This window comes from Lithobates pipiens, unplaced genomic scaffold, assembly GCF_037356315.1.
Source record: "Lithobates pipiens isolate NorthernLeopardFrog02 unplaced genomic scaffold, aLitPip1_a1.2 Scaffold_13, whole genome shotgun sequence".
Lineage (NCBI taxonomy): Eukaryota > Metazoa > Chordata > Amphibia > Anura > Ranidae > Lithobates > Lithobates pipiens.
The window spans coordinates 144,390,776-144,412,712 of record NW_027507718.1 but is presented as its reverse complement, the minus strand read 5'-3'; the positions used below and the strand labels follow the sequence as shown (position 1 = coordinate 144,412,712).

Sequence of the window (21,937 nt, the reverse complement as noted above, 5' to 3'; positions counted from 1 at the left end):
CATCTACAAACTAAGGTACGTTTTCTGGAATTTTTTTTTTTTTTTTTTTTGAATTTTAAAGAATTTTTATTGCAGAAATAAAAATACAATATGGAAATACCTCCTGCGCAGGGGATTTCAGAGAGTACATTGCTTGACAGGCATGACAATATGCAAGAAACAAATACAGGATCCCTCCGTAAGAGGGAGAGGTCCTGAGTTAAACAACAACTAGGATGTTCAGTGGGCGACAACCATTGTCCCAATCCCTAAAAGTAGAAAGACAGGTACCCATAGGGCTTCCGGACAATGACAAAACCTCCATTGATAGGAGAAAATTAACACGAAAGCTATTGAGAATAGCTGCTAGATGTACCGAGACTCCGACACCCCATCTGGGATCACACTGTGTCGGAGTCTCGGGGCCCCCACACCTAAAGAGGAAACGGGGGGCCTTGTTTCCCAACTATAGCAAACAAAAGAAAAAAGAAACATGTCTGGAATTATATTATAACAAAAAAGAAGGCAATTGAGCCTGGATGGGGCCCTTGGATGACTCAAATGCTACCATAGCTGAAAGTAACATGTGAAGGTGAGTCCCGGGAGCAGTTAGACAGGTAACACACAACTATTCATTCTAAAGTCACTGAGAAATAAACCTAATCAAGGCCTAACCTGAGAACTAATATTCCCCATTTCCCAGCCCAGGCTTGATGGAGGGAGAGACAAAGAGGAGAAGGAGAGGTTGAGAAACAGAAAGGAAGGGGAGGAAGAAGGAGAAAAGAAAAGAAAAATAAAGAAAAAAAAAAAAAAAAATAAAAATAAAAGGAGGGGAGGAGAAAAGAAGTGCAGAGGAGGGTGCCTGAGCCAAGGAGAGTTCACGGGAGCCAATGTACTAGATGGAGTTGGGAGCCAAGTATGAAAGGAGACATGAACCCGGTCTTAGAGGAGAATCCCAATAAAGTTGGCCCAAGGTTCCCATACCCGTTTAAATTTGTCCATTTTGTCCAGGATGGAGCTAGAAGTCTTTTCGTGAAATAAAATCCAATTAATCTTTTGTTTAAGCGAAGGGAAAGAAACCCTAGGTGATTTCCAGGATCTGGCTATCGTCAATTTAGCTCCAATAAGGATAAAATGGATCAGAGCTCGACTGTGTTTGGGTATCTTGGGTATTTGTTGATTCAAAAGGGCGAATGCTGGAGACTGGGGAACAGCTTGCCCAGTAACTTTACGAATAAGGCCAGAGGTCTTGTTCCAGAAGTTTCTAATTCTGGGGCATTCCCATAAAATATGGAGGAGCGACCCTAGGTGGCCACATCCCCTGAAACAAAGGGGAGATGACTGGGGGAAAAATTTAGCTAAACGGGTCGGGACCAGGTACCAGCGGGTGAGTACTTTAATGTCTGCTTCCATCAGGGAGGTGTTAAGGATCCCCCCGAAGGAAGCAGTGAAATAGGAGTGCCAAGAGTCCAAATCCCACTCGATGCCCAAATCACGTTCCCAGCTCAGCATGTATTGCGCTTTTTCCTTTTGGGTCGGCTAAAGCCGAATAGATCAGGGAGATACCCCCCTTCATGTCCGTGGCTGACGAGCACCAAAGTTCATAAGGGGAGACTTGAAGAGGGAGGGGATGGTGAGAGGTCAGAGTGTGGAGGAAATGTGTTATTTGGTGGAACCTAAATCTTTCCGAGTCCTGCATTTCCAATTTAGAGATGCAGTGACTAAGTTTGAGCGGCCCGGACGGATTTAGAAAGTGCCCTGTTCTGTAAAGGCCTTTGTCTATCCACCACTGGAACGCCCTGATGTCCATCCCTGGTGGGAATGAGGGGTTGTTGAAGAGATGAGCGAGGGGTTTCCACTTAGAGGTGAGGATGTTAGATTTATATACCGTGTCGCATAAAGCGAAGGAATGTGAGAGGGTAGGGGCCATAATTGGGGGTCTGGATTTCGGGGGACGCCAAATCAGAAAATCAAGTGTTTTTAGGGATAGCGTGTTTTTCCATCTCTAGCCATTCAGGTTTCGGGCCTCTCGAGTACACATTGGACATCTGGCAGAGTTGCGCTGCCTGGTAGTACCACCAAAGGTTAGGTAGCCCAAGTCCGCCTTTCCGTCTAGGTCTAAACAGCGTTGTCTTAGGGAGTCTGTGGTTAGATTTACCCCATATAAATTTTATGATCGCAGATTGAAGGGTATGAATGTGAGATTTGGGTACTGGTATCGGTAGGGAGCGAAAGAGGTACAGTATCCGAGGGAGGAGAGTCATCTTAATGGAGTTGACCCTCCCAACCCACGAAAGCTTATGGAGGGACCATTGCTCAAGGTCCTTGAGTTTCATATACATGGGTGGGTAGTTATGTTTGTATAATTGTGCCATAGAGGGAGTGAGCTGAACCCCTAAGTAGGGAATGGAAGAGGAACTCCAAGAAAATGGAAAGTGCTCCTTGAGCCTGTGGACAAGGTCTGGGGGAACCGATATATTGAGGGCTACTGATTTGGCCATGTTGACATGCAACCCAGAGACCTCTCCGAAGGTGCGGAGGAGTTTGAGGATATTAGGAGTAGAGGTAAGAGGGGAGGTTATAAAGAGGAGGACATTGTCCGCAAACAAGGCGCATTTTTGTGTAGAGTGTCCGCACTTAACTCCCTGGATATCTGGATGGTTCCTGATGGAAATGGCTAAAGTTTCAATGCCGTTGGCGAAGAGGAGGGGGGATAGCGGGCAGCCCTGTCTAGTACCTTTACAAATTGAGAAGGGTTCTGAGAGGTGGCCCTGTAGCCTGACCCTAGCCCTAGGTTGGGAATAAAGAGATTTCAGTAGGAGAGAGAAGTGAGGGCCAAAGCCCCATCTGTCTAGTACGCCAAATAAGTACGGCCAAGTTATGGTGTCGAACGCTTTTTGCAGATCTATAGAAAGGAGGAAGCCTTCCTGTGGTGAACCCCCATCCCACCCTGAATTAAACAGGGAAATGACGTCTACCGCTCGTCTTATCTGGTCCGGTCCCTGTCGCCCTGGGATAAAGCCCACTTGGTCCTTATGGACATATGCCCCAATGAATGACCCCAACCGGTTCGAAAGAATTTTCGTCATGATTTTTAAAACGTTATTAATCAATGAGATGGGTCTGTAATTGCTAACTAGGCTCTGGTCCTTGCCCGGTTTAGGGATGACCGAGATGTATGTCAGATTGGCCTCGGAGTCTAAGGGAGATGCGTGGTTCAGGGAGTTAAAGAACCGGGCCAGATAAGGGGATAGAATTTCGGAGAAGGTCTTGTAATAATGTGTGGAGAACCCATCAGGACCGGGGGCAGAGCCTTTCTTAAGGGTCTTAATGACCGCTACGATTTCGGATTCTGAGATTGGGGCTTCCATCAGTGAACGGTGTTCATCCGAGATCTTGGGAAGAGGGATATTGTCCAGAAAAGATTTAAAAGACTGGGTGTTATTAGGTTCCTGACCAGAATAAAGCTTTGAGTAGAAGGTATGGAAAGCCTGCAAGATATGTTTAGGGTTTTGTGTTAGGGAGCCGGAAGGGGATTTAATTTTAGGGAGAGCCTGGGTTCTAAATTTGGGAGATAGTTTGGCAGCGAGGAGAGGGCCAAATTTGTCCGAATTGAGGTAGAATCTGCCATTCACCCATTGCAAATGTCTTTCAGCACTAGAGGTGAGGGCAGTGTTAAGTGCAATTTTTGCTGCATCCAGAAGAGCCAAAGAAGAGGCAGTGGGATGTTTCTTATGAGCTTTGCCTAAGTCCTGGAAGTTTTTCTCAAGGTTAACGATGTCAATTTGCTTTTCGCGTTTGAGGCGTGAAGCTAGCTGAATAAATTTACCCCTCATGACAGCTTTGTGTGCCCCCCAAAGGACCCCAGGGGAGATGTCAGCAGAGTCGTTTAAGCGAAAGTATTCTATGAGGTCCCTTTCTAGGGCAGTACGATGAGCCGGGTTGGATAGTAATTCTTCCTTCAATCGCCATTGTGGGGCACGTGCTTGGGGTAAGCAGCCCAAAAGCGTCAGGGAAACCAATGAGTGATCCGACCAGGGCACCTCGACTATTACAGCGCGAGATGCTAGGTGGATATCTGAGGAATGTAAAAAAATGTGGTCAATGCGGGCATATGTTCTATGCGGGGCAGAAAAGTGAGTGAAGTCCTGGGCTGAGGGATTAAGTTCTCTCCAAGAGTCAATCATGCCCAAGGCATGAAAGAGCCTAGCAATACTCAGACTCTGTTTGGATGGCCTTTTCAAGATGGCCTTATCATGGGCGGACTTGTCCAGCATGTGATCGAAGGTGACATTAGAGTCGCCCCCCATGATAACCTTTCCCTCCAGGTAAGGGGAGAGGAAGGTTAGCATAGAAGAGAAAAATTTAGCTTGGCCCTTGTTGGGGGCGTAGTAAGACACGATAGAGAAGAGTGAGCCATTAATATGTCCCTTAACTAGTATATATCTGCCCTCCCCATCCCTAACCACCTGGGATAGGGAAAAAGGGGTGCGCTTAGAAATAAGGACAGCTACCCCCCTCTTCTTATCATCGGCATTAGCTAAAAAGAAAGTAGGGTAGTTTCGGTGCAGGAAGGGGGGGTTAAAGCTTTTAGGGAAGTGCGTCTCCTGGATGAGGACGATGTCCAGGCTCTTAGAATAATAGCTATGTAGTGCTTTGCGCCTTTTCATAGGAGAGTTTAGGCCCTGAGTATTGTGAGATGCAACCTTAAGGGGGTGTTGTTGAGGGGTGTCGTCAGCCATGGCTATGAGAGAGAGAGCGCAAATACATGCCAATATTAATTACCTGATCCGAGAAACCAATGGTCCAGAGCCGGTGGACGCGACAAAGACCCAGCATCCTATATGGTGATAACCATCTCACTCTCCTTGGAGGCACCTGAAGGGGAAGAAGAAGAAGAACAACAAAAGAACCAGTAAGAAGGATAGAATAGAAAGAGAGAGAGAAGGGGAAGGAGAGAAGGGAGGGAGAGCCCAGACGAGGAAAGCGACTGGTCTCCCCCAGGGGAGGGATTGCAGGTCCAAACCTGCTCCAATACCCTTGAAAAAACTGGGATCGGTAGAAGGGCAACCCACAAAGGGGTTGCGGCCCTGGTGTCACCAAGGGGGGATTAAGCCCCAGGGTCGCAGCAGGTGGAGTGGCAAGCAGACCCGCTCCGGCCAAGCGGCACTCACCTTTAAAACAGTAACACCTGAAACAAAACAAAGTTGGCATTAAAAAGTAAATAACATATAGGAAGAACCAATCAAACTTCAATATTGTATCCGTAATATCGGGAGAGGTCCATATAAGAGGGTCACCTAGGTCCCTTGGACAGGATAGAGGCCGCCTGATTCAAAAAAGGCTGATAGGGACTAGAGGGGACCCTCTGGAGGGGGGTAGGGGATAAAGGAGGAGGGGGAGGGAGTGTGGGGAGGGTAGGGAACTAAGGCGATCCATAATAAACGATATGGGGGAACCTCGGAGACTTCAAAGGAAAAAAAAAAAAGAAAAAAGATGGAAAACAATAGTCAATAAGGGAAAAGGGGAGGGGGGGAGGGGGGGGGGGGTGGGGGATAGTTACAAAATGTGCCAGGATGACTCAAAAGTCACGAAGGTGGGGACAATGCTGTCCAGAGAACCATGTGAAGTGCAAAAAAGGAATCTGACCCATGGAGGTCAAAACGGGAGCGTGTTCATCTTGGAGGAATGGTATCCCGCTGTCTCTTTGGTTGCTGCTTGATCCAAAGGGGGGTCAGAGGGCTTGACGGCGGGGGTCTTTTGGAGGAGCTCGGACGTGTCTCCATTTGTTCAGAAACAGACTCCTGGGTGATGAGTCCTAGATGTAGGAGCAAGCGTTCACCATTGTGGAAGTCCGCGAAGCTGTGGGATTTTTCCTTGTAGTGGAATTGTAGACGGAAGGGAAAGGCCCACCTGTATTTAATCATCTTCTGTGAGAGAATCTCAAGTAGCGGTTTTAGCTCTCTCCTTTTTTGGATTGTAGTGGGGGGGATGTCTGCAAAAATTTGAATTTTAGCTCCATTGAAGACGATGTCCTCTCTGTTGCGTGATCTTTTCATTATTTCCTCTTTAACCCCATAGAAATGTGGCTTGACAATAATGTCTCGAGGAAGGCCATCTTGGCGGGGGGGGGTCGCAGTACCCTGTGAGCTCTGTCCAGTTCAAGCCTCCGGTCTGGGATGTCAGGGATAATTTCCCTAATCAGGGCTTTTACAGTGTCATGAACATCTTCTTGTGATTCTGGAATTCCTCTGATACGAAAGTTGTATCGTCTGCTTCTGTTCTCTAAATCGTCGATTTTTGATAGGGCAGAGTCAAGTTGGTCTTGGAGTGTCTGAATACATGCAGTATTCTGGACTGTGCGGGCTGAGTTTTCATCCATTGCCTGCTCAATGTTATCGATTCTGGTTCCTAAGCTCTGGATGTCAGCCTTAATAGCTGAGGTAATTTGTGCAGCATTCTGGGCCAGTCCCACAGCTAACATATCAGAAAAACTGTTCAGGAGTTGTCACGTCAGGGGGATAGATGGGCTGAATGAGGGAAGCTTGTGGCGAATCAGCCATGCAGCTGGGAGCATTAGACAGCGGGGAAAACGGATTTTCAGTCTGTAGTCTGCCCAGGAGGGATTCCGTGGATGCAGGAGAGGGGGATAGGTTCTGTGGGTTACTCACGGGCGCTGGTGGAGTCATCCCGGGGTTCGCCTTGCGTGCGGGGATTGCGGCCTCACCGCATGTAGTTTTCGCGGTCGCCATCTTGGAAAACTGATGGTCCGTTAGGCCGAAGTGAAGTTTGCGGCTAACGTCCTTCTTGGCAGGCTGTCCCTGCATTCAAAAAGCTGCTCTGGATCTTCCGGAGTGCAGGGGGGTTCTCCCCGGAGGTGTCCGCTGGGTATTGTGGCTGTAGCAGACCGCGGATGGCCGGAGCGGTGCGGAGCTCCCGTTCAGGGCTGCTTCCCGGAAGTCCCGCGCATGCGCACTCCGTTTTCTGGAATTTACGCAGCTTTTAGTTTACGACTGCCTATCTCATTTCTTGAGGTGCTAAAATGGCAGGGCAGTACAAAACCCCCCCAAATGACCCCATTTTGGAAAGTAGACCCCCTAAGGAAATTGATAAGTGGCATGTTGAGCCCATTGAATATTTTTTTTTTTTTTTACACAAAGTTGTCACTAAATGATATATTGCTCACACATGCTATGGGCATATGTGAAATGACACCCCAAAATAAATTCTGCTGCTTCTCCTGAGTACGAGGATACCACATATGTGGGACTTTGTGGGAGCCTAGCCGCGTACGGGGCCCCGAAAACCAAGCACCGCCTTCAGGCTTTCTAAGGGCGTTACAGTTTTGAAGGCCATAAAATGCCAAGATGGCACAAACCCCCCCCAAATGACCCCATTTTGGAAAGTAGACACCCCTAAATTTAGGGGTACACTAGTGAGACTAGGTAATAAATGGCGGGTGCCCTGAAACTATAAAAAAATAACTAACCAACCAGCGTCACCTGTAACAGTTATATGGTGATCACTGGTGAAAGGGTTAACTAGGGGGCAATCAGGGGGCTTTATGCGGTAGTATATGGGGGTCCCTGGCGCTATAAAAAGCTGCGGCGAACCTAAATACCTACCTGCCTAACTAGCGTCACCTGTGACACTAATACAGCGATCAGAAAAATGATCGCTTATTAGGCTGGGTTCACACTGGAGCGATGCAGGAACGCCACGAATCCGCGGCGGGTTCCCGCATCGCATGCCTCCCGGCGGCAGTTCACACTGCCCTATGCGAACTGCTGGGAGTGTCAGTGAAATGTTAATGACACCCCCAGATCAGTTCGCATATCGCAGTGTGATCTGCAAACTCGGATCGCATGGTGTGAACACCCATGCGATCCAATTCTTCTGCGGACCAAAAAAAAGGGTCCCGAGGGAATTTGCGGCGGGTGCGGCGAATGGCTGAACTCGAATCGCACAGAGATCGGATGTGATTTGCAGTGCGGTGCGAATCACATCCGTTCTCATAAACCGCTGCAATGTGAACCCAGCCTTAGTGACACTGGCGACGGGGGGTGATCACGGGGTTAAACCTTTATTGGGGGGGTTAGGGGGGTGCATTAGAACTAAAGGGGGCTAACCCTAACTGCCCTAACAGTTATTACAGTCACAAATGACACCAATGCAAAAAAAAAAAAAAAATGCAATTGGTGTCACTGTGACTGGGGGGGCAGGGGTAATTGGAGGGGTGATCGGGGGGTAAAGGGGGGGTGTGAGTGTGCCTGGCATGTTCTACTGTGAAGTGTCGTGTTGGTGCAACTCACCGATCCTCTCTCCTCGGTGCCGGAACGAAAAATACCGACACGGAGGAGAGATTACATCACTTCCTCTCCTGTGTTTACATTACAGGAGAGGAAGTGATGCAATGCTTCACTTCCATTCGTCAGGAGCGATCGCGAGGGAGTGGCCATGAATGAATGGTCGCCCCCTCATCCCGGATCGCTCCTGCACGGATACCGACCGCCGCTGGCACCGGGGGGGGGGCCCGATCGGGCCCCCCACCCGCGGGAAGGCAGGGACGTACAGGTACGCCCATATGCCTGCCCGTGCCATTCTGTCGACGTACATCGTCGTGCGGCGGTCGGCAAGTGGTTAAACTTCCCTCCTAAAACTTTTTTCCTTAAAATGTCCTCCTAAACTTGGGGTGCGTGTTATACGCTGGTGCGTGTTATACCCCGATAAATACGGTAATTTTTTTTATTATTATTTTTTTGAATACATTTTATTGCAAAAGTGCACAAAATACAGAAGTAAAAAAGTATGAATAAACTGCAAATTGCAAACCAGAATGCATATAACCTTTATATAGTAGTAGAACAGGTCAAAAACCTTAAAACACACAACAGGCATTTACAGTCTTGGTCAGTACAAGAACATATTGAAAATATGAAACTATTCGGACTAGATCACACCAAGACCATACATACATTACTCACTAGTAATGGTAAGTTCTGAGGAGCACCAAACATGTCATACTTTGTTATATTTCTGTAGACAACCCCCGTTGCTCATATAAAATTTTCAAGTAGGGCAATATTTGATTAGCTGCACGCAGCCATTGTGTTACAGAGGGGGGATTGGGTTGCATCCACTTAAGAGTTATCTGCTTCTGGACCAAAAATAAGGATTCGTTCAGAAGCGTTCTAATGGGACGAGTCCATAACTCCAATCCAATAAGCCCAAGAGACGCAAGTCCAGAGTGAGCGCAACCAGCATAGAGTGAAGTCTAGACAACAATGTTGTAACCTGGGTCCAGTAAACCACAATCAAAGGTGCGTTTGGTGTATTATGTACAATTTGGATAAGTTTGTTATTACTGCTGGAGAGGCTGACAGGGGGGAAACTCATATCATCTTCCAGTCAACCCGTCCAGATCCGAACAGATTTCCTGCCAGTGTGCCCAAGCTGGAAGGGGCACTATGCATATTTTGAGATTTTAGTAGCTTAATGTAGGCTAGAGATTAAACCCTTCAGGCCTTGTGAACATAGTATCCCGATCAGTAAATATGTAGAAATGGAGAAGTATTGGTGACCAAATTGGGCATAACAGGCATGCCTATTCGAAGCCGAGTCGAAGCATCTATGAAAGTAGACAAAGGATTGTATGGTACCATTATCATAAACATCAAATGGTATGGAGACACCACATCTCTGCCAGACAGACGTGTCCTCCAATATTTTGCGGTGTGGGAACATTGGGTTGTTCCAAAGAGGTAATTGGGAGTATCAGTGTACCCATCCAACTTCTTAGCCTCCCGCCACACTAACCTAGCTAGATTTAAAATGGGCATCTTAGTTTTAAACCTATTTAGATATAGGGGCTTCCAGTCCCACCAAAAGGTGGGCTAATCGTAGCACACCTAGGATATGAGCCGCAGCTCCCACAGGTAGGTCTGTAGATACCCAGGATTGTATCTATTTTAACTGGCCCGCTGGGTAATAGAAGTAAACATCTGGCAAAGCCATACCTGCCTCACGCTTTCGTTTTCTATTTTTGACCCTAAAACATGACAAGGAAAGTGCCCTATATGACTTAGATGTGGTCAGGGCTGCCAGATTCTATGCAAAAGCCAGGGCCCCTTTATTCACAAGATGGAGTCTTTGTCTTGACTGTGAGCCCTCATATTGGCACCCTGCTTTCTGGTGCCATTGTTAGGCAGAGCAGACACCTAATTTCTATGGTATACAACCTTGAGACAATGTTTTTCCTTTACTTTTTAGAGCCCATTCTACCAGGACTGTTCGTTTCTTGGACTTTTCAGCATCAAGCATGTACTTCTGATTTGCACATCTGTTCCTCTGTTCACACTTTTTCAAAGTTCTATCAGGTGCATGTTCAGGCCTAGGCTGATGTAAGCTTCATTCACAAGGCATTTAAAGCTGTCATCTAATTTTATTTTTTGCCCACCCTTCAGTTTGCTGCTTGGGTACATCCCATGGTCTAAGAATACAAGTTCTGTGCATTGTACTGTATGATTAAGAAGGAATTTTGACTTGCCTGTAAACTCCTTGGAGTAAAGTACAGGACACAGGTCGCTACTTATTGCTTGCTAAAAGAAAAACAAAAATGGAGCCTTACAGAGCGGTAGGGGTTATATGGAGTGCTCTGCGGGAGATCCTAGCAAGTTTTTTGCCAGTGTCCAATCGCCTAAAGGCAGGTGCATATAACCCATGGTCTAGGAATACAAGTCCTGTGGTTGGTTTTGTATTTGAAGATGCAGTATTTACAGGTAAGACAGCATTTCTATTTTTCTTCTATATTCATAAGTCATAGACAAACTTTACAGCTGCTATTTATGGATTAGTAGAGAACTTTGACAGAATGGATGATGCAATAATGAGCTTGCAACCACCTCTGTGCATGGATACTATTCAATGGCAAAGCAAGTACAAGGATGTGAGTTACTGTAACATTTTCTCAATTCTAAAATACAAAAAAATCTTATTTTATAGATTAATGGAATTGCAAGTGAAAATATGTCCTTGGCTGATACCCGACGGCTTATTGAGAAGTCAAAAGGCAAACTTACACTTACTGTTTTGAGGGATAATCGTCAGTTTCTGGTTAACATTCCTGAAGTAAATGACAGCGATAGTGAGGACAGGAACTCCATTCAGGACGGTAAGTGATATCTATATATAAATTATAGGGGTTGATTTACTAAAACTGGAGAGTGCGAAATCTGGTGCAGCTCTTCATAGAAACCAACCTGCTTCCAGTTTATTTTGCAAAGGCTTAATTGAACAAAGTCTCAATAAAATAGTCCTTTAAAATATTGCAGCAGCACTTCCTGTCTAATCTAATAAAAAAGACAAGCTTTCATATATAGTCCATACATGAGCAAAAATGTAAATGGAGGTCTATTGCAGCTTTTGCTGTTTGTGGAGAGAAACTTCTACCATACACTTCACCACGTGAGGGGAATCTCCCCTTTGGGGATGCACTCACCAGAAATACTGCACCTTTAATAGTAAAAATGCTTCTCCACTGCTCCAATACAAACTCCAACAGCTGTCAGTCATGCTATAGGGGGCTCCAGTAAACCATGTGGGAGGAATGAAATATCCACATAGTGTAATACTGCTTGAAAAGTTTTATTAATCAAAAACATCTCCCTTTTACTTTTTGCTTCATTTTCATTTACATTTGGTACGCATATTTTGTAAAGTGCACTGTGCCTGTAGGTTTTCCCGGTCCCCGGAAAGATGAGAAAACGTCTGCTGTGTACAGCTGCGGTATACTTCCTGGTTCCTCGGCCCATGGAGCGCACAGATCACTTCCGGTAGATCACATCCCTGGCGCATTCAGTCACTTTCTGACTTTGTCTGAGGGCGTGATCTACTAATCTGGAGACCGGTATTTACATAAAACGACAGGCCTCATAACCTATCAAAATCCTAATGCCACGATGCAGGCATTAAACTGCCAGCTGCGCTTCATGCTACTGTCTCCAGCGAATACCAGACAAAACACAGGCATCTTGGTTACTTAGTACATACTGTATGGGCAATAATCGCATAAATACCGGGCTAAATAATACATAGTCAGCTTAGGATCAGTATGGAATGTAAATCCGTTAATAATATAATAATTACGTAAGTATATTAAAATTCATAAAAAATAGTATACAAGTATTCACAAATTATATAAGAAGGCTGCTAATTTTATAAAGAAAAAATGTAAATTCATAAAATTATTAAAAATGTTAAAAATATATAAAAAAATAGGAGGGGAGTCTACTGATGGGCTAATAATATAAGACAATCACTGTTAGATGTAATATCGTACAATATGCCAAACCATTATACGTGACGAGTGATTAAATGTATACATATCCATATATTGCCCAAATAGCGTATTTGGTAAAGCATATGTACGGTACATGTTTTTGACAGACAGGCACCCAGACATTAAGAAGGTGTGCACAATTCACATATTCAATACGTGGACGTCTCTATAAGAATATGTTCGGTGGCTCCCAAATATTGTATATGTATATATACATATACGGTGGTGTGAAAAAGTGTTTGCCCCCTTCCTCATTTCCTGTTCCTTTGCATGTTTGTCACACTTAAGTGTTTCGGAACATCAAACCAATTTAAACAATAGTCAAGGACAACACAAGTAAACCCAAAATGCAATTTGTAAATGAAGGTGTTTATTAAAGGTGAAAAAAAATCCAAACCATCATGGCCCTGTGTGAAAGTGATTGCCCCCCTTGTTAAAACATACTATAACTGTGGTTGTCCACACCTGAGTTCAATTTCTCTAGCCACACCCAGGCCTGATTATTGCCACACCTGTTCACAATCAAGGCATCACTTAAATAGGAGCTGCTTGACACAGTAAGGTCCACCAGAAGATCCTTAAAAGCTACACATCATGCCGAGACCCAAAGAAATTCAGGAACAATTGAGAAAGAAAGTAATTGAGATCTATCAGTCTGGAAAGGGTTATAAAGCCATTTCCAAAGCTTTGGGAATCCAGCGAACCACAGTGAGAGCCATTATCCACAAATGGCGAAGACATGGAACAGTGGTGAACCTTCCCAGGAGTGGCCGGCCGCCCAAAATTACCCCAAGAGCGCAGCGACGACTCATCCAAGAGATCACAAAAGACCCCACAACAACGTCCAAGGAACTGCAGGCCTCACTTGCCTCAGTTAAGGTCAGCGTTCATGCCTCCACCATCAGGAAAAGACTGGGCAAAAATGGCCTGCATGGCAGAGTTCCAAGGAGAAAACCACTGCTGAGCAAAAAGAACATCAAAGCTCGTCTCAATTTCTCCACAACACATCTTGATGATCCCCAAGACTTTTGGGACAACATTCTGTGGACCGTTGAGACAAAAGTGGAACTCTTTGGAAGGTGTGTGTCCAAGTATATCTGGCGTAGAAGGAACACTGCATTTCATAAAAAGAACATTATACCAACAGTAAAATATGGTGGTGGTAGTGTGATGGTCTGGGGCTGTTTTGCTGCTTCAGGACCTGGAAGACTTGCCGTGATAAAAGGAACTATGAATTCTGCTGTCTACCAAGAGATCCTGAAGGAGAATGTCCGACCATCTGTTCGTGTACTCAAGCTGAAACGAACTTGGGTTCTGCAGCAGGACAATGATCCTAAACACACCAGCAAGTCCACCACCGAATGGCTGAAGAAAAACAAAATGAAGACTTTGGAGTGGCCTAGCCAAAGTCCTGACCTGAATCCTATTGAGATGTTGTGGTATGACCTTAAAAAGGCCGTTCATGCTCGAAAACCCTCTAATGTAACTGAATTAGGACAATTCTGCAAAGATGAGTGGGCCAAAATTCCTCCAGGACACTGTAAAAGCCTCATTGCACGTTATCGCAAACGCTTGGTTGCAGTTGTTGCTGCTAAGGGTGGCCCAACCAGTTATTAGGTTTAGGGGGCAATCACTTTTTCACACAGGGCCATGATGGTTTGGATTTTTTTTCACCTTTAATAATAAACACCTTCATTTACAAATTGCATTTTGTGTTTACTTGTGTTGTCCTTGACTATTGTTTGATGTTCCGAAACACTTAAGTGTGACAAACATGCAAAGGAACAGGAAATGAGGAAGGGGGCAAACACTTTTTCACACCACTGTACATATATATATAGTGTGTATATACCCCTTAATAACCAGACCAATTTCCAGCCTTCGGTGCTCTCACATTTTGAATGACAATTAGTCATGCTACAGTACCTATTTGACATTTTTGTCCTTTTTTCACACAAATAGCTTTCTTTTGGTGGTATTTAAAGTGGGAGTCTGCCGGGACTCCGCGTTTTTTTTTTAATTTTTTTATTTTTTTTAAAAGCCAGCAGCTACAAATACTGCAGCTGCTGACTTTTAAAATAGTGACACTTACCTGTCCAGCGCGCCCGCGATGTCGGCACCCGAAGCCGATCAGTAGATCGTTTCTCGGGTGCTGCCGCCGCCATCTTGGGTATGGGAATCAGGAAATGGAGCCTTTCGGCTTCATTTCCCGGTTACCTACTGCGCATGCGCGAGCCGCGCTGCACAATAAGGACAGTCCCCGCTGCCTCTGGGATCTGTGTGTTTTCCCAGCAGGCAGCGGGGCACTTGCGGAAAGGGGCGTAATATACGCCCCTTTCCGCAGAGAGCTATCCCGGAAGTGGGTGCAGATACCTGTACTGTACAGGTATCTGCACCCCCCTCCCCCCTGAAAGGTGCCAATTGTGGCGCCGGAGGGGGGGAGGGTTCCGATGAGCGGAAGGTCCACTTTAGGGTGGACCTCCGCTTTAATCACCACTGTTTTTTTTTTTTTTTGCGCTATAAAAGAAAATAGACCGAAAAGTTCTGTAAAAAATTGCAAATAATTTTTCTTCATATATTTTGGCCAAAATTTATACCACTACATATCTTTGGTCAAAATTACCCAAATCGGTGTATATTGGTATTTGTGAAAGTTAGTCCACAAGCTATTATGCCAATATCTGAAAATTGATCACACCTGAAGTACTGACAGCCTATCTCATTTCTTGAGACCCTAACAAGCCAGGAAAGCACAAATACCCCCCAAATGACCCATTTTTGGAAAGTAGACATTCCAAGGTATTCAGTAAGAGGCATGGTTAGTTTTTTTGAAGTTGTAATTTTTTCCCACAATTCTTTGCAAAATCAAGATTTTCTTTTTTTTTTTCCACAAAATTGTTATATTAGCAGGTTATTTCTCACGCACAGCATATGCATAGCACAAATTACACCCCAAAACACGTTCTACTACTGCTCCTGAGTATGGCGATACCACATGTGTGAGACTTTTATACAACGTGGCCACATACAGAGACCCAACATGCAGGGAGCACCATCAGATGTTCTTGGAGCATAAATTACACGTATCATTTCTTGACTACCTCTTACAATTTTGAAGGCCCTGGAGAACCAGGACAATGGAAACACCCCAAAAATTACCCCGTTTTGGAAAGCAAAGAACTCAATGTATAATCTGAGGCATATCGAGTCTTGTGATCATTTTTTTTTTCTACAAGTTTTTGGAAGATGTGAAGAAAATGAAAACATATATATATATATATATATATATATATATATATATATATATATATATTTTTTTTTACACAAAGTTGTCACAATATTTCTAACGCATAATACGTACATACCAAAAATTACACCCCAAAATAGATTCCCCTACTCCTCCTGAGTATGGCGATACCACATGTGAGACTTCCACAGCGTGACCACATACAGAGAACCAACATGCAGGGAGCACCATCAGGTGTTCTAGGGACATACGTTTTAAATCTAATTTGACTACCTATTACACTTTTGTGAGGCACTGTAGTGGCATGGATGAGCCATGGATGGGGATGGCCAGGTACGGCTGAGTATGAATGGGTATTAATAGATACGGCGGCTGAGGATGGCTGGGTACGGCTGGGTATGACTTAGCACGATTGGGTGGCTGAGGAAGACTGTGTACAGCTGGATATGGCTGAGTATGACCGAGTACGATTGAGTATGGCTGGGTACAGCTAATTATAGATGGGGTGGATGGGATGGCTGAGCATGGATGGATGAATGGATTAGTATTGCTGAGGATGGATGGATGGGTATGCAGAGTATGGCTGGATGAGTATTGCAGCGTATGGATGAGTATTGCAGAGTATGGATGGATGGATCAATGGATCTGTCGCTTAGATGGGAGAGATTGGTGGCAGCAGTGCTGTGGGCTGCATGTGTAGTGCCCACAGCTCTGCTGCCACCGATCTCTTCCCTCTCCGTTCACACTGGACAGAGAGGGACCGACTCGGCTTGCACTGGACGGAGAGAGGAGGGAGGAACCGGAAATCACGCCGGTTTGTTTACATGTGGTAAACTTCCCCGATCAGCAGCCGTTCACCGTGATCCATGATACGCCGGGTCCTCTGGAGTGGTGGAGTGCGCGCCGAATTCTGGGAAGACGTCCTAGTCCCAGAGTTAAGCAACCGCCCTGTAGCCATCATTTGGCTATGGGCTGGTTGCTAAGTGGTTAAAATTAGTCGTTGAACTGCATGTTTAAATAGAAAAAAAGTGAAATACACATAAGTTACTAAGAATACAGTCAAAAAGATGTTACTGTATGAAAAAAATATATGTATATATAAATGGAAAAGTGCATATACTTAAGCCATATGAATATATAATCCTTAACCACTTGAGGTCTGGGCCATAGCCGAATGACGGCTACAGCGCGGACCACAATTTCCGGGAGGCCGTCATAGGACCCAGGAAGCGTGCTGTCATCAGAGTCACTGACAGATGATCACATAATGTAAACAAAAGCTCGGTAATCAGTTTTTTTCTCCTCGCACTGTCAGCGTGAGGAGAAAAAGAAGCCGATCACCGGCTTATGTTAAAGGGACATCGGTCCCAAAAGATTAAGGAACACAGGCACCTCATCTGTGCCAATCAGTACCCCCTTACAGTGCCCACAAGTGCCGCCTATCAATGCTCACCAGTAGTGCCAATCAGTGTAAGCAATCAGTGACCCTTATTGCCACCCATCAGTGCCCATCACTGCCACCTATCTGTGCCCACCACTGCCGCCTAATCGGCATACATCAATGAAGGAGAAAAATTACCTGTTTGCAAAATTTTATGACAAAATATAAACTATATATATATATATATATATATATATATATATATATATATATATATATATATATATATATATTAATTTGGTCTTTTTCAATTTTTTTTTAACAAAAAAAAACGCAGAGGTGATCAAATCCCACCAAAAGAAAGCTCTATTTGTGGAGAAAAAAATTATAAAAATTTAATTTGGGTACAGTGTTGTATGACTGTGCAATTGTCATTCAAATTGAGTCAGCGCAGAAAGCTGAAAATTGGTCTGGACAGGAGGGGGGTTTAAGTGCCTAGTAAGCAAGTGGTTAATGGTATGGGAAACCAACTAAATGTGCATATATAAATCCATTGAAATATATACATATTTTTCACACAAGGGGATGGTCAATTATAAAAAATATATTTACAAGGATATTTAAAAAAGGAATTGGATTAAGTGTCACTGATAAAACAATTGAATAGTTGTTCAATATTAAGGCCTTTGGGGAGAGAGCATCTACTGAATATATCCACTGGGTCTCACGCTTTGACAATTCGTGGACAAGATTCCAATGTGGTTGGAGATGTTCAACACCTCAGAACTCAAGCCCAGTTGTATCCATATATGTTTAAGTTTGAAATGTAATGAGACGTTATGGTCCTTAAACCCTATTTTGATGTTGTGAATATGCTCCCTCTCAGCATCCTTTTTGTGCGGCCTATATAGGTCAGACCACAAGGGCATTTTAAAGCGTACACGACATAAGTGCCATTACAAGTAATAAACTGATTTATGTCAAAACCCAATTATTAACAGGAGAGGTAAAATTATCTAGGGCTCTGATTGGTCTAGAAATTTCCCTGCACGCCTTAGACTTTCTGCAGGCAAAAAAAAAAATTAGATCCCAAAACATCTGGGGGGTTTTGGGAGATCAATCACTTTATTACTTTATCACCAAAACTTATGGCTCTTCTATATATGAATTGTGGTATTGGAGGTAATGCAGTATTCAGTTTCTTGTCCATCAGGAGAACGTGCCAATGCTGTTTAACCACTTAAGGCCCGCTGCCTGTACATTTACATCTGCACAATGGCACGGACAGGCACATGCACGTACCTGTATGTGCTTGCCTTCCAGTGGATGTGGGGTCTGAGCAGACCCTCCCCACTGGCGGCGGCGGTCCGTTTCGCTTCAGGAGCATCAGTGATTTCTGGCCACCCCCTCACGATCGCTCCCGGCGAATGAGAAGCTTCCCCTGCCTGTGAACTGTAAACACAGGCAGGAGGAAGTGATGTCAGTCTCCTGGTGGCAGTCTTTTTGACCGGAACGATGAGGAGAGAAGACACAAGTAAGTGCACCAACAGTACACTGACACACAGGTACACATAGGCACACTTTTCACCCTCCGATCACCCCCTGCCCTCCCAGTCACAGTGTCACTGATTGCAGTGGTCATTTATTTACTGATCACTGCATTTAGTGTCATTTGTGACTGTAAAAAGTGTCAGGGCAGTTAGCTTTAGGCCCCTTTAGGTCCAGGGTAGCCCCCTACCCCCAACTTAATAAAGGTTTAACCCCTTGATTGCCCCCCAGGTAACCCTTTCACCCCCTTTTGCCAGTGTCACTAAGCAATTGTTTTTCTGATCGCTGCTTCAGTGTTACTGGTGCCGCTAGGTAGCTAGTTATTTTTTTAGGTTCGCCGCCAGGTTTTTATAGCGTTAGGTACTCCCATATGCAACCTAATAAAGATTTTAACTAGAGGTCGACCGATATATCGGCCGGCCGATATATCGGCTGATATTTGCCGTTTTTTAAATAATCGGCATCGGCCGATTGTGTTGATAAAAAGCCGATTCTACAGCGGGACTTTGAAATGACTTCTGTAAGAAGTCAGTGTGAGTTGCCTGAGTCGTCATAGCAACACTTTCCTCCTCTCTGGGCAGACTGCCAAGAAAAGAACTAAATGATACAATGTTTACACTTCTGAATGAATGAAGTCATCTCTGTGTAGAAGTTCTCAGTTTAACCATTTAAAGACTAAATCTTTTCTGACACTTGTTGCTTACAAGTAAAAATCCTGTATTTTCTGCCAGAAAATCACTTAGACCCCCCAAAAATTATATATATTTTTTTAGCAGAGATCCTAGGGAATAAAATAGCGGTTGTTGCAATATTTTATGTCACACGGCATTTGCACAGAGGTCTTTCAAATGCATTTTTTTGGGAAAAAAATACACCATTTAAAAAATAAAAATAAAATAAAAACAGTAAAGTTAGCCCATTTTTTTTTTTTTTTTGTCCAAAAGTTTTGACTACCCGTTTTTATTTAATATATAGTTTTTTTTTTTTTTTAATCTAGATCATACATACAAGTAAACTGATTGGAGGTTTGTTTTGTTTAATAAATGTTTAAAGCGGGAGTCCGCCGGGACTCCGCGTTTTTTTTTTTTTTTTTTTTTTTTTTTTTTTTTTTTTAAAGCCAGCAGCTACAAATACTGCAGCTGCTGACTTTCAAAATAGTGACACTTACCTGTCCAGCGCGCCCGCGATGTCGGCACCCGAAGCTGATCTCTAGATCAACACGAGTGCTGCCGCCGCCATCTTGGGTATGGGAATCAGGAAATGGAGCCTTTCGGCTTAATTTCCCGGTTCCCTACTGCGCATGCGCGAGCCGCGCTGTGCAATGAGGACGGTCCCCGCTGCCTCTGGGATCTGTGTGTTTCCCAGCAGGCAGCGGGGCACTTGCGGAAGGGGGCGGGCACTTGCGGAAAGGGGCGTAATGTACGCCCCTTTCCGCAGAGAGCTAGCCCGGAAGTGGGTGCAGTTACCTGGATTATCCAGGTAACTGCACCCCCCTCCCCCCTGAAAGGTGCCAATTGTGGCGCCGGAGGTGGGGAGGAATCCGATGAGCGGAAGGTCCATTTTAGGGTGGACCTCCGCTTTAAGTGTAAGAAATTTTCTGTATCACTTATGAAGGCTGCTTTCACACTGGAGCGGGCAGACGTTGATGGTAAAACGCAAGTTTTAGCGGCTCTTTACCATCATTTTAGCGGTGCTATTTGGCTGCTAGTGGGGCACATATAACCCAGCTAGCGGCCAAGGAAGAGGTTAAATGCGCCCATGAAGCACCGCTGCCAAATCGCATTGCATGCGCTTCGGCAGTGGTGCCCATTCATATCAATGGGCAGGAGTGGTGGAGGAGCGGTATACACCACTCCAAACGTGCTGCTTGCAGGACTTTTTTTTTAAGATCCTGCCAGCGCATCGCCTCAGTGTGAAAGCACTCTGTCTTTCACACAGACTGCAGGGGAGCCATTTTGCAGGCACTTTACAGGCGCTATTTTTAGCCCAAAAGCGCCTTAAAAAACGCCCCAGTGGGAAAGGTGTGTTAGATCAAGGGGGATTAAAAATAAATAAAATAAAATCGGCCTAACATATCGGCTCAAAAAAATCGGCATCATATATCGGCTATCGGCCGCCATGATTTCTAAATATCGGCATCGGCCAGAGAAAAACCCATATCGGTCGACCTCTAATTTTTAACCCCCTGATTGCCCCTAGAGTTAACCCTTTCACCAGTGATCACCGTAAAAGTGTCACTGGTGACGCTAGTTAGCCAGTTAGTTATTTAGGTTCCCGTCAGGTTTTTATATATCGTCAGGTCCCCCCTTACCTTATCTAATAAAGGTTTTAACCCCCTGATTGGCCCATGGAGTTAACCCTTTCACCAGTGATCACCGTATAAGTGTTACGGGTGACGCTGGTTAGTTTGCTTTTTATAGCATCAGGGCATTTGCAATTTATTACCCAATGAAGGTTTAACCCCCTGATCACCCGGCAGGTGATATCAATTAGGTTTTAGGGTCAGATAGGGTCTGCGTCGCCCCTGGCAGCGTCAAGTTAGTGCCAGTACCGCTAACACCCACGCGCAAAGCATACACCTCTCTTAGTGGTATAGTATCTGAACAGATCAATATCTGATTTGATCAGATATATACTAGCATCGCCAGCAGTTTAGGGTTCCAAAAAACGCATTGTTAGCGGGATCAGCCCAGATACCTGCTAGCACCTGCGTTTTGCCCCTTCGCCCAGTCCACCCAAGTGCAGGATCGATTGATCACTGTCACTTACAAAACACAACACACATAACTGCAGCATTCGCAGAGTCAGGCCTGATCCCTGTAATTGCTACGTTTTTTTTTTGGTTGAGTTTTATACAGTTGCTGACAGCCTAGGAGCTTTTTTTTACCTTGAGTCTCACTAGTGTACCACTAAATTTAGAGCCCAAAATGGCAAATCGAAGGTACACTAGTGAAGAGGCCTACACATTTCTGAACATGACAGATAGTGAAGTGATAGTCACTCATCTGTCAGATTCAGGCTCAGAATACGATCCTGTAGACCACAGCGGCTCCATGACAGATAGCTCTGACAATGGAGTTGTGGTCCCTGCCAAGGTAAGGCTTACCAGATCCCAATCTTCTGCTGATGTTGTGGAGGTGCTAGAACTGCAGGGCTTCCATATGGAGCAGAGAAGTACTAGTGCCACTCATCCTTGTGGTGAACTGGCAAGCACCAACGGCCTAGTACACCCAGGATGTACATCCAGCACTGCAGTAACACTTGGTGACGTGGCGCGTCTCAAAAGGGCAGTTCAAGCTGGCGAGGTGGCAAGCACAAGTAGTGTCCCACTGCCATGAAGAAGACAAAGGCGGGCCCGTTGTTCCCATAGTGTCCTTCCTGCAGAATTCATCAATCCTGATTGGGTGCCCACCACTTCTGCAGAACCCGTCCTTCCCCCATTCTC

The 21,937-nt window shown here is 45.0% G+C and overlaps 1 protein-coding gene across 3 annotated transcripts in view; it reads left to right on the top strand.

Moving 5' to 3' along the window:
* The window catches only part of TJP3 (tight junction protein 3), a 566,967-nt gene that overhangs the window by 246,941 nt on the left and 298,089 nt on the right, over positions 1 to 21,937 (top strand). For all 3 annotated transcript variants that reach the window (XM_077475676.1, XM_077475677.1, XM_077475675.1), the window contains exon 7: positions 10,981 to 11,149. In XM_077475676.1, coding sequence (XP_077331802.1) covers positions 10,981 to 11,149 — 169 coding nt within the window. The remainder of the gene's footprint in view (positions 1 to 10,980; positions 11,150 to 21,937) is intronic.